General features: G+C 34.6%; 2 protein-coding genes across 18 annotated transcripts; both read left to right on the forward strand.

Moving 5' to 3' along the window:
- Positions 1 to 6,075: 6,075 nt before the first annotated feature.
- Positions 6,076 to 11,565, forward strand: LOC112737354 (uncharacterized). Of its 17 annotated transcripts, none has more exons than XM_072213157.1 (14): positions 6,126 to 6,286; positions 6,420 to 6,478; positions 6,640 to 6,893; positions 7,016 to 7,142; positions 7,463 to 7,587; positions 7,702 to 7,771; positions 7,877 to 7,979; positions 8,833 to 8,950; positions 9,030 to 9,111; positions 9,255 to 9,316; positions 9,561 to 9,633; positions 9,757 to 9,837; positions 10,055 to 10,135; positions 10,302 to 11,565. In XM_072213157.1, the coding sequence occupies exons 3-14, from the start codon at positions 6,685 to 6,687 to the stop codon at positions 10,485 to 10,487; spliced, it is 1,317 nt and encodes a 438-aa protein (XP_072069258.1). In that variant the 5' UTR covers positions 6,126 to 6,286; positions 6,420 to 6,478; positions 6,640 to 6,684; the 3' UTR covers positions 10,488 to 11,565. The 17 variants fall into 17 exon arrangements, with proteins under 17 accessions (XP_072069264.1, XP_025643003.1, XP_025643000.1 ...); XM_072213164.1 differs by having other exon boundaries at positions 6,179 to 6,302; positions 6,429 to 6,478; positions 10,320 to 11,565; XM_029291458.2 differs by having other exon boundaries at positions 6,190 to 6,302; positions 6,429 to 6,493.
- Positions 11,112 to 11,441, forward strand: LOC112737355 (photosystem II 5 kDa protein, chloroplastic). The gene has a single exon (XM_025787222.2). It carries the CDS (start codon positions 11,112 to 11,114, stop codon positions 11,439 to 11,441), a length of 330 nt encoding a protein of 109 aa, XP_025643007.1.
- Positions 11,566 to 12,233: the final 668 nt, after the last annotated feature.

A 12,233-nucleotide genomic window follows, 5' to 3' on the forward strand; every position in this document is an offset into this window, starting at 1 on the left:
ATTTAAATTAATAATTATTATTCATATATATTGTATTATTTTATTTTTGTTATTTAAAAAGTTAGTTTAATAAGAGTAAACATGTAAAAAAATGAAAAAATAAGTTTATTTACTTTTTTTAGAAAAATAAAAATTTTTAATATATTATTTTATTTAGCCGATGAATCCAATACCCAATCCAAGTATAAAACGTATGACTATAGGATCTAATTCAATAAATTTAGTATGGATCGAATCAAAATTTTAACTATATAATCTGATATGCGAACATTTTTACCAAAAAAGGGGTCTTCCCTTCATCCAATTATCTTGTTGAATTACACCAATTTGGCTACCATATTTACTTTTTAAAGTATTTAACTCTCTTCATATGAATTTTAATATATTTCTTTTCATATCGAGGGTGGCACATAGCGAGCTAGCCGGCCATGCCGGCGGAAGCAATAATGGAGAGAGCGGAGAGGGGCATGCATCGGGTGAAAAGGAGGGGATTAAAAGAGACAGTAACAAGACTCAAAGTCAGCGGATATCATTCAAACATAAAGTTGTTGATGCCTCGGCAAGGAGAGTTTTGGAGGTTACTGATTCTCTCTTTATGGGGATAAGATGGCTACAGTAGTTAGTAAGTAAGGCGATTCGAAGATACCAACTGAGACGTTCACTGAAGAAGCAAAAGAGATATTAGCAGAGCCCTACAAAGATGCCATCGTGATCAAAGTTCTTGAAAAAAAAATTTTAGCTATACGGCGATCACATACAGGCTTAAAAGTGTGTGGAGAACCAAAGGAGGACATGAGGTACTAGATGTCGGTTTTGGTTTTGGCTATTTCTTAGTCAAATTTGATCTCTTGGAGGATAAAGAAAAAGGTCTCCTTGGAGGACCGTGGATGATTACTGGTAGTTATGTTGCGGTTAAACCTTGGAGTTCTTCATTCAGATCTTGTGAAAACACTTTTGGGTCTACCATAGTTTGGATAAAAATCACAGGTTTAAACATTAACTATTTCCGTAACAAGAGAATGTGCGAAAGAGAACAACAATGGCATTAGGAAGGAAAGCACGGTGAAGGAGAAAAATTTGACGTCATTATTTCCGGTGGATAATAACGAGAAAACGGTGGAAGGTAGTCAAATCCCAGTAAGAAATCAAAATTCAACTTCTGAATTTGGAATTAATGTCAAATCAATTCCAATTATGGAGAAGCATGGAGCAGCGAATCTTGTGCATGATAATATGCAAGAATCACGCATGGATAGGGATACTCATGCAAAAGAGGGTGAATGTGTTACAGTTAGTAGAAAAGGCAAGAAAAAAGTGGGTAAAGGCCCAAAAGTGGTGCCAAAAAAAGCCAATGTAGCAATATGCTCTAATTTGGTGAATAAGAAATTTTCTTTTGGGTCTAATAACATGCATGCTGGATCCTCATCAAATACAAAGGTGGGGCCTAAGAAAAAGAAGGATCTTCCATCCACACTTGGCTCTTTGGGAACAACTCAGGTGGTTTTCAAGGATCAGAGTACTCCCTTTTTTAAAACAGGGCACAAAAAGCAGCGTCCTATTTCGCTTCAAAACTCACATACTAAAGTATTGTCAATAGATTCTCGAGTACAAAAAGAGATTGATAAAGCTAGTGCAATAACAAACTTGGAGAACCAACTTCAACAGAAGGAATGATGGTTCTGCGGCGCAAGTCCAAGAGAAGACACTTGGAGACAGGGGTTCATCAACGTGAGGTAGGATGATTAAACATTTCAATTATTTAATTTATTTTTTTGGATTGTGACCATTTAAATATTATTAGTTGGAATGTAAGGGGGCGTCAAATAAGATGTCTTGGGTGCACTGTAAAGAGTTGGTACGAAAATTTCAACCAACTTTTTTTATTTTAGTAGAAACTCATATTGGGTTTGAAACTATGAAAGAATTTTGGGGGAGATTAGGCTATTATCCTGTAGGGATTGTAGATGCTATTGGACACAAGGGAAGAATTTGGTTCCTCTCTACTAATTTAAAATTTTCTTGTAAAATTCTTTGGGCTATGAATCAATGTGTAACTTTGGAAATTGATGGTGGTGGGAGAAGATGGATCTGCAGTACAGTTTATGGCAGCCCTCAAGCCACTAATATAGTAGAATTATGGAGTCATCTGCTTGATATTAATTTGTGCATTTAGGACCCATGGGTAGTGGTTGGGGATTTTAATGATATTTTGAGTGTTCATGAGGTGAAGAGGGGTAATTTCTATTCGAATCGCAGTAGTATCTTTGCAAGTACTCTAGATTCTTGTGGTCTTTTGATCTGACAATCTCTGGAAGACGGTTTACTTGGTTCCGTAAAGTTCAAGGAAACAAAGAAATTGCAAAGAGATAATGGCGCCTTTTTTTCCAAAAGCTTTTATTGAAGTTCTCAACCGTTCTCACTCTGATCATTGTCCCCTGCTTATCCGATGTCAAGGAGTTCCTATCAAGAAAGAAAACTGGCCTTTTAGATTCCAAGCGGCATGGGCAATGCATCATGATTACAAGGCTATTGTTCAAAAATCTTGGGATAGTACAGACTTTGGCATCCATAGGAAGTTGTTGGGGGTTCAAGAAGCTTCGTTGGAATTCAACTCTACGGTCTTCGGCAATATTTTTATTAAAAAGAGGGAATTAGAGGCTTATTTGAATTGTATTCAACGGAAAATGAAAGCTGACGATGATCCGATTTTGAAGCATAAAGAGGAAGAATTGAGAGCTGAGTATAATCTAGTTTTGGCCCAGAAAAATTGCTTTGGTACCAAAAGTCAAGAGATCAATGGGTTCGGTACGATGATAGAAATACTAGCTTTTTCCATATGCAAACCATCCTTAGAAGAAAATCTAACAAGGTACATGGGTTGCTGGTCAGTGATGGTCCTGGTCTGATGATCCCGAAGTTTTGCAAAGAGAGATTGTTCATTTCTTCAAAAATATTTTTTGCTCTACTGAGCCTGTTGGGGGTTAATTGCATGGGAGAAATTCCTATGCCATCTCTTAGCCAAGATGTTTGTGATAATTTGTCTAAACCAGTAACAATATTGGAGGTTAAAGAAGCTCTAGATAATATGAGCTCGTTCAAAATTCTTGGGCCGGATGGTTTTCAAGTTTTTTTCTTCAAGGAATATTGGGATGTGGTGGGTCATGAGGTGTGGCGTACTGTTTAGAAAGTATTTTTAGGGGAGACGTTAAGCCATTCTTTGTTGGAAACTTTTATTGTTCTTATCCCTAAGTGCGACCCTCCAACTAGATTGAAGAATTTTTGACCAATAAGCCTTTGTAATGTAATTTATAAGCTTGTGACTAAAGTGCTGGTTAATAGATTACGACCATTTTTAGATGAGATTGTTAGCCCAACTCAGGGAGGGTTTATTCATGGTAGAGGAGCGCCTGATAATATTATTGTCGCTCAAGAAGTTCTTCACTTTCTTAAGTGGAAAAAGTCTAGAAAAGGAGCTATGACTTTTAAGATTGATTTATAAAAGGCTTATGATAGAGTTGATTGGAATTTTCTTGAGCACACTCTTGAATCTTTTGGCTTTCCTTCTCTAATTATTCGACTTGTAATGAATTGTATTCAGGTCTCAAATCTTTCCATCCTTTGGAATGGGAATAGATTGGACAGCTTCCAACCTCGCAGAGGGCTCAGGCAAGGAGATCCAATTTCTCCTTATTTATTTATTTTGTGCATGGAGAGATTGGCGTGCTTCATTTGCAAACAAGTTGACGAGGGTATTTGGGATGGTGTGGCTGTTTTTAGAGGGGGACCTAGAGTTTCTCACTTGATATTTGCAGATGACCTCCTCCTTTTTTGTAAAGCGAAAAAAAATCTAATTCAGAATGTTGTGCACACCTTGGAGTTATTCTGCAAAGCTTCAAGTATGAAGGTTAACATTGAAAAATCTAAAGCTATTTGTTCTAAAAATATCTCTAATAGAAAGAAGGAAATGTTGTCTGGTGTTTCTCATATTTCTTTTACTAGTGACCTAGGCAAATACTTGGGGGTGAACCTTAATCATCATCGAGCTGCTAGGTCTATTTTTTCGGACTCTTTAGAGAAGATCAAGAATAGGCTGGCTAGTTGGAAAGGTCGGCTCCTTAACAGAGCAGGCAGGCTTTGCTTAATTAAATCTGTTGCTTCTTCTCTTCCTATTTATCAAATGCAAGTGACTATTTTTCCTATTTCAATTTGTCAAAAGATTGATTCTGTGTTTAGACAATTCTTGTGGAAGGAAAAGGTGGGGGAGCGTTGCTTAAATTTGGTCAAGTGGAGCAAAATTTTCACTTCAAGAAAATATGGAGGCTTGGGAATTAGAGATACCCAATGTGTAAATTTTGCTTTATTAGGAAAGCTTGTTTGGCAATTACTGCATAATAAAGATAAGCTTTGGGTAAGAATTATGTTGGCAAAATATTTACCTGAGAGTTCTTGCTTTTCACCCAATTTTTTTAATAATGTTTCAAGCACTCGGCGAGCGATTTATAAGACAATAGAAAAGTTTCGTGATGGTTTTGATTGGTGTACAGGCAGGATGTCTCAATCCTTTTAGTATCATGCTTGGCGACCATGTGGAACGCTAGCTCCTTTGGTTTCTTTTATGCACATTTCTGATTCTCATTTGAAGCTAGAAGGTCTGACACCAAACATTGGCGATGGGATATTCTTTGCACAATGATTCTAGAAGATGTTGAACTTGATTTGATACTCTTTGATCCTATCAAGCTGGCAGGAGATAAAACAGGTTGGTTTTGAACAAACTCAAATACTCTCACCTACTCGACTAAAAGTGGGTATGAATGGCTATTGAAGAAGAAATTTGGCTGGAATGATAATGAAAATTGGCTTTGGCTTTGGCAATTGAGAATATCGGAGAAGATAAAGTGTCTGCTCTGACTTTGCCTCAACAACGGAGTTTTCACAGCTAGTTACCGGTTTCAAAGAGGTCTTGCCACTTCTGATTTTTGTCAGAAATGTTATCTTGCTCTAGAGGACAACCATTGTTTTAGGACTTTTTTTTACCAAAGATATGAGACTCGAACCCGCAACCTCTTAATTGAGTATGGGGAGATTATGTCATTTGAGCTATTACTCATTGGCACCATTGTTTTAGGACTTGCCAAAAATAAAAATATAAATTATATATATATATAAGAATAAAAAAATAAATTATATATATATATAAGAATATTTAATCAAATATGTTACATTTTTTAAATATTAAATGTTACTTTAGTATTTTTTTACATGATACTCTTATTTTAGTACTCTCAATAATCTTATTCTTAATATTAATTTAGAATCCAACGTTTATAATTTTATTATTATTTATGATTAATTTTTTATTTAATTTATCTTTTTTAATAGAATCATAATCTATATTATAAAAAATTACACTAAACATAGTATACGAGAATTACAATTATAAAAGAGAGTACTGAAAATAATAAAAAAAATTAAATATTTACTTTATAGTGATTGAAACAAATCTGAAAGTTCTTGATGATCTTTTTATATAATATATTTTTAGTATTTTTAGTACTCTTTTTTTAGTATGTTATAATTTTTTACTATTATTATTATTTATAGTTAATTTTTTATTTAATTTACTTTACCTAATAAAATCAATAAATCATATTATAAAAAGATAATAACAAACATAATATACAAAAATCACAATTATAAAAGTGTATAATGTCAAACAAACAGTTGAAAAAAATATAAATAATAAATAATAAAAAAATAGAGCTCATATAAATAGAAATAATAAGAATTTTATAAATAATACAATAACATATATAAAGGATAAAGTTGGTAAAATATAAATAAATGGTTAGTATCTATGGCTAAAAGCCCGTTAAGAAAATGCAGAAGTTAAAAATAGTTGCTTCTAGTAAACATGATTTTGGCAGCAAAATTACTTCTGCCTTGATGAGAAAAAAATTTGCTAAACCAAAAGTTGAAGTTTTTAAGAAATTTAAACGTGCTTCTTTCCTTCTAACGGATTTTCTAAACACACCTTTAGACATTATTATTATTATTAGAGAGGAGTGCTACTCTTTATCTTAGATTTTTTTTTTGTTATGTTCAGTCCAAAAAAAATATTGTGTAACAATTTTTTGTTTAGATTTATGTTTTTCCTTCTGAAAAGCCAAAGAGGAAGGAGGGTACAAGTACACCTGAAGTCTTGAAAGTTTCCAATAAACAAACTCGCGGATAAGCTTACAAAGAGAGTCACAGAAGACACTATTCCGAGCTCATTCCTTGAAAGGCAAGGCAGAATCTGTGTAAATTTTCTCCTCTTTCTGCGTGCTTCTCCTGGCATATTGTTCCATACAACTATGTTACGCATATCTAGTGTTCGATAAAATGACTCTGCTTATTTTTCTCCACTTAACTGCAAGATTATCAAGTTAACGGCCAGCCCAAGTTAACTACTACTGGTTTAGGTCCCCAAATTGAGGTTAACACTCTAATAGTTGAGTTTTGCGATTTAATTTAACCTGAGCTAATACGAGTTTGTGTGAACTCTTGAGTTTGATTACCTTGGTTAAGTGCAATTGTTACCGTACAAGTTCAATTAAATACCACGTAAGAGGTGTTTTGTTTTGTTTTCACGGACAGGTGCCAGAGACACCAACCGGGGCTATGGTTTGTTTGTGAAAAGGGATGATGAAGTTTGCAGGGTACTCCTTGGGAGTTTCATTTGCTCCCATAGGCTCAAATGTCTTTGCAAAAAGTTTCAGATTCCCAATAGTTGGTAGCATATATCGTGGGAATTTGCGAAGTTCAAGGTTGTTTTCTGCTTCTTGTTGGAGAGAACAATCAAATGGAAAAAATGGGGTGGTTGCAAAACAGTATCTTCCACCTTGGTTTAGGTTGGTACCATGGTTTCTGCATTTTCAGCTATCTGGTTGTGCTAGCTATTTGTATGCTGATTTTATTGACCTGATTTGTTTTTGTGTATTGCTTTTTTGTTGGTTGAATTGAACTATTTCAGTGTTGCTCCAATGATGGATTGGACGGATAATCACTATAGGACTCTAGCACGCCTCATATCGAAGCATGCTTGGCTCTACACTGAGATGATTGCAGCTGAAACGATTGTTCATCAAAAGGACAACCTGGTAACTGTAAAGAAAACTCTACTCATTAAAAGAAAACAAAAAAGACCAGGAGCTCTGGTGCTATAAGACTAATGTCATGGTTGCAATTTGTGTAATGTCACTTTGTTGTCTGAGTTTTCTGTGGTAAAATATATTGCCTAACTAGTAGTGATTAAAATTTAGCTTAGAAGTTGACTGCTTATCTCTTAATGCTGGGTGTATGTATTTGTGTAGAGCCAAAATCGTTGGGATGATATGCAACGTTATCACTTCTGTATGAATTGCTACTGAACAACTAATGATTACATTTTATGTTTTATTTCTATTTCTATTCTGCTCAGGACAGGTTCTTGGCATATTCTCCAGATCAGCATCCCATTGTGCTTCAAATCGGAGGGTATATAGAAAATTTGGCAAAAGCAACTGAACTTGCTAATGCTTATTGCTATGATGAGATCAATTTAAAGTTCGTATATTTTCCTTTCACCTTAAATCTCACTTAAAAGTTTCACTGATTTATGCCAACATCTCTGATGGAGACCCTCCCTTTTTGTTGTTTAATTTTAATTTTAATGACCAGCTGTGGATGCCCTAGTCCAAGGGTAGCTGGACATGGATGCTTTGGCGTGAGCCTTATGCTTGACCCAAAGGTTAGAAAATGACTGTTAATTAAATATGAGATCCAAACAGAATCAATATACAAATCTTCACCATCAATTCACTTTGATATTGAAATCTAATTTATTCAAGGAAAGTTTGTTGCTGAAGCTATGTCGGCAATTGCTGCCAACACAAATGTACCTGTTAGTGTCAAATGTCGCATTGGAGTGGATGATCATGATTCCTATGATCAGCTATGTAAGATTCTTCTTGCTATTATAGTTGAAAAACTATAAGATTAGGATTTTATGAATTGGGTTCGAGTAAACCTGATATATGTTAGTTTATGATATATTTCAAGAGCTTTTGCAGCTAAAAATATGCTCGAATAGTGTTCAATATCTTGCATTCATAAAGTAATTAAAAAGGGGATATCCAGTGGATTTGGTACATGATGCTCACTGCTTAATATCTCAAATTGCTGCTGTTTCTTGTTACCATTAAATCAAAATTATGAGTTGAAGAAGCCAGTTGTGACATGCCAAGAGGTGGTAGGAAGTATTGCAAATGAAATCATGATTGCTATAGTAACAATGGGGTTGAGTTGGGTTGCTAACCCCTTAGTAGATTTGTGCATCTTCAATTGAGAATAGATTAGAGAACAAACTTATAAAACCTTTCCTTGTCACTTGTGCCAATCTGAAATCAGTATTATTTTTTGTTTCTTCACCCATTTGTTAATGATGATAACTTATGCCAATCTGAAATCAATATTATTTTTTATTTCTTCTACCCATTTTCTTAATCATTATAACGCAATTGAACAAGACCAACAGTGACAACAACAAAACCTTTTCTCAATAAGTGGGATTATGTACATGGATCAAATAATGTGATAGTTATAATATAGCATATAGCAGTTTGAGCACCGCCAATTCAGCAATTGCTTCTTTTAATCCCTGTTATTTTGCAAATTTCTAGTATTCTTAAATATGCTCAAATACCGTTGTCCTAAAGTTAAATGGATCTCTATTATACACTGCTAGTGATGGTATTTAGATTTTAGTTATAATTCATTCAATAAAATATTTAACATACTTTTTTTTTGCAGGTGATTTCATTTACAATGTTTCGTCTTTCTCTCCCACTAAGCATTTCATAATTCACTCAAGGAAGGCATTGCTCAATGGCATTAGCCCAGCTGAAAATCGGAATATTCCTCCACTAAAGTAAGTTCTAGTAGAAATTGACTTTTGCAATCATATTATATATTGGGTCACCAATGATCTTTCATGCTCTCTAATGCAGATATGAATATTTTTATGGCCTCTTACGTGATTTTCCTGACTTAACATTTACAATCAATGGTGGCATTTCTGGTATTGATGAGGTGAACTCTTGTCATGCTGATCAGTCTTTGTTTATTGACTCATATTCCTAAGTATTTAAAGGAATTTTCCAGTACTCCATTCTCTTAAAGCATATACATACTGTTCAGGGCCTTTACCTGTTTTATGGGGATTTTGATTGTAGGTCAATGCAGCTCGAGAAGCTGGTGCTCATGGTGTTATGCTTGGACGTGCAGCATACAATAAGTATGTCTTATAAACAAATATTTTATATTTCCGTGTTTGGCTTTCTTGATAACTCAAACAAACAAGATGCTGCTTTTTTATAAAAAGAGGAAAAAGAAATCCATTCTAAAAGCTTAAACTGTTATGTGAAACAATAGAAAATGTTGTATATTTCTCGAAATGTTTTCTTGGTTGAACCTTCTTGTTGTTGCTAATGTACATTGATACATGGTGGCTTGAATAACATTGTTGATAATCATACCAGTCCATGGCATATTTTGGGACATGTTGATACTGCAATTTATGGTGCACCACGCAGTGGTCTCACACGTCGTCAGGTTCATTTACAGAATTTTTGGCTTTCCACTGCTACATCCTCTCCAACTTTGATAGTTACCTTTTCACATTACTGAGTTTCCCATTATTTTTCCCTTTAATTGCTTATTTCTCATATAATTAAGGTACTCAAAAAATATCAAGTCTATGGAGATTCTGTGTTGGGAAAATATGGGCACAAGCCAACTGTGCGAGATATTGTGAAGGTGAGGGGGATATGTAACTCTGTCAGTTAGTTTCCTAATTTGTCAATTTCCTACTTTCAAGTTTCAACCATTTACCTGTTCTCATTGAAGGGTTTCTGTTTTGTTTTAAGATTTTTTTTCTTTTCTTCCATTTCATTTACAAAGCTATATATGACATGCACATTTTCACCAGCAATTTACTGCTATTATATTGATATAATCTATTCTGTTACTGCAGCCTTTGCTCAATCTTTTCCATTCAGCACCTGGAAATGGACTTTGGAAGCGCAAAGCAGATGCTGCTTTCCGAAGTTGCACGGTAAAGTTGATGCCCAACGAAATGTGTCTTCTGTATATAAAGTACTTAAATAGTTAATCAAAGGAGAAATTCTTGTATGCTTCTCTAATTGGATTACTAAGATCTTGGGTTACATCCATTCCTTAATATCTTCAGTTTTTGTATTAATTGTTTCATATGCTAACAGAATTCTTGTGCTATCCAGACAATTGAATCATTTTTTGAAGAAACCCTTGTAGCAATTCCTGACTTGGTATTGGATTCGTCTGCTGTGGAACCACCGCCTGGCCGTGGTGATCTTTTTGCCAACATAGATAGTTTACTGCCTCCTCCTTACAGAACAAGAGAAGAAGAGATCGTTTTATGCGCTTAGGCTTGCATGTAGTTCCCAAACCCAAGTTCTAGTAGTTACCATCTTTCCCCATCTTTGTGAAATGAAAATGATAGTATCATTCAACAGAACAGCTTAATACAAGATAAATTCATTAGTTATCTATTTGTAAGCAATTGATTTTGAAATGTAATCCATGCCTCCTCCTCCTTGTGGGGTTTGCTTTAGTTGTGGAATCTTTTAGGGGGTGTTTAAATATAATGTTGGGTGGTTCATATTTACTTGTAGTTTATATCAGATAAGAAGCTCAAACCCCTTTCCTTTGGAAAAAATAAAAAAGAGACAAAGAAAAAGAAGAGGGAAGGGGAGGGGGATATAAATTTGAAAGCTAATACAATCCTCATTTTTCTGATCCTCCGAAGTCCTAGTCAGCATTTCATAACACTAAACTTCTCAAGGCCACATGTTTCCAAAGGATCAATTATTCAACGTGGCAATAATCTATTGGACACACTCATAAACTAGATAAGATTGTGGATGTCCCAACTAGTTCCTTCTTTATGACTTACATTCCATATATTTCTTTTATGATCTAACTTAACTACTTGCCGGGTAGAGAAGCTACTAACTAGTTCAGACTTCAGAGCTCAGGTTAACGTTGCAGCAATGGCATCATCAGTCACCATGACAGCATCATTCCTTGGCAGCTCAGCCCTCAGCAACCGGTCTCCGGTGGCAACCCCGAGGAGGGTGGTTGTAGCAAGTGCTGCCAAAGCAGTTGAAGGTGAAAAAATGGTTAAGGTAAGTTATGAGGACAAGGAAGGAAGCAACAACAATGGAAGGAGGAACATGATGTTTGCTGCAGCTGCAGCTGCTGTTTGCTCTGTTGCTGGCATGGCTGTGGCTGATGAACCAAAACGTGGCACCCCAGAAGCCAAGAAAGCCTATGCACCAATCTGTGTCACCATGCCTACAGCTAGGATTTGTAACAAATGAGAGTACTATAGGATTTTCTTTCACTTGTATTTTGCTTTGAAAATGAGTGATGGGGTTCTAATGTAATGTAATGCTTTGATTTCACATGATTCTCTTTGATTCTATGCATTAGCTGTTCATGAAAGAATCACTGCGCCTTATTTTTTGGTGTCTTTGGGTATTCTTAGTTTAATGGTCAATAAGGAAAAATGGTTAGTTAAATTTCTATTTATAAGAAGTTGGAACCAATTCATAGAAGAAATATTAGATTTGCTTTATAGAAAGATGAATGAAGACTATATTGTGATATTTTACTAGAAGCCGTTTGTAGAAAGGAACTGTTTCTAATGTTCTCATGAAACTTAAATCAACTTTTTCCCCCATCAATAAGGATAATATTTTTTAGCCAAACTTAAGCGTAACACTTAAGATGATAATAACAAGAACTTAAAAGTTAAAACTATAACCCCCTGTACACAATTTATTTTCACATCACCAATTTTCAGGATTTATTGGATTCATGTCATTTGGTTACAGTAGAGTTGATCTAATATTTTTCCGAATTCCAATACTATTTTTTTTCCTTTCGTTAAGAGAATAAAAGTTGAATTACTTGAATCAACCAAGTTTCGTAATTTGTCTTTCAAATAACATTTTATTCAAAATATACCAATGTTCGCACATCAATTATTGGTAAATATCTTTTATTTATTTTTATTTTTTTTAAATAATCTCATTAATATGTTGAAAAAAGAAGGAACAAATACTTGATTTAGTAATTTGGTTCAATTCATTGCTAACTTTCATTACGTT

The sequence above is a fragment of the Arachis hypogaea genome, chromosome 13 (assembly GCF_003086295.3).
Source record: "Arachis hypogaea cultivar Tifrunner chromosome 13, arahy.Tifrunner.gnm2.J5K5, whole genome shotgun sequence".
NCBI classification, from domain to species: Eukaryota; Viridiplantae; Streptophyta; class Magnoliopsida; order Fabales; family Fabaceae; genus Arachis; species Arachis hypogaea.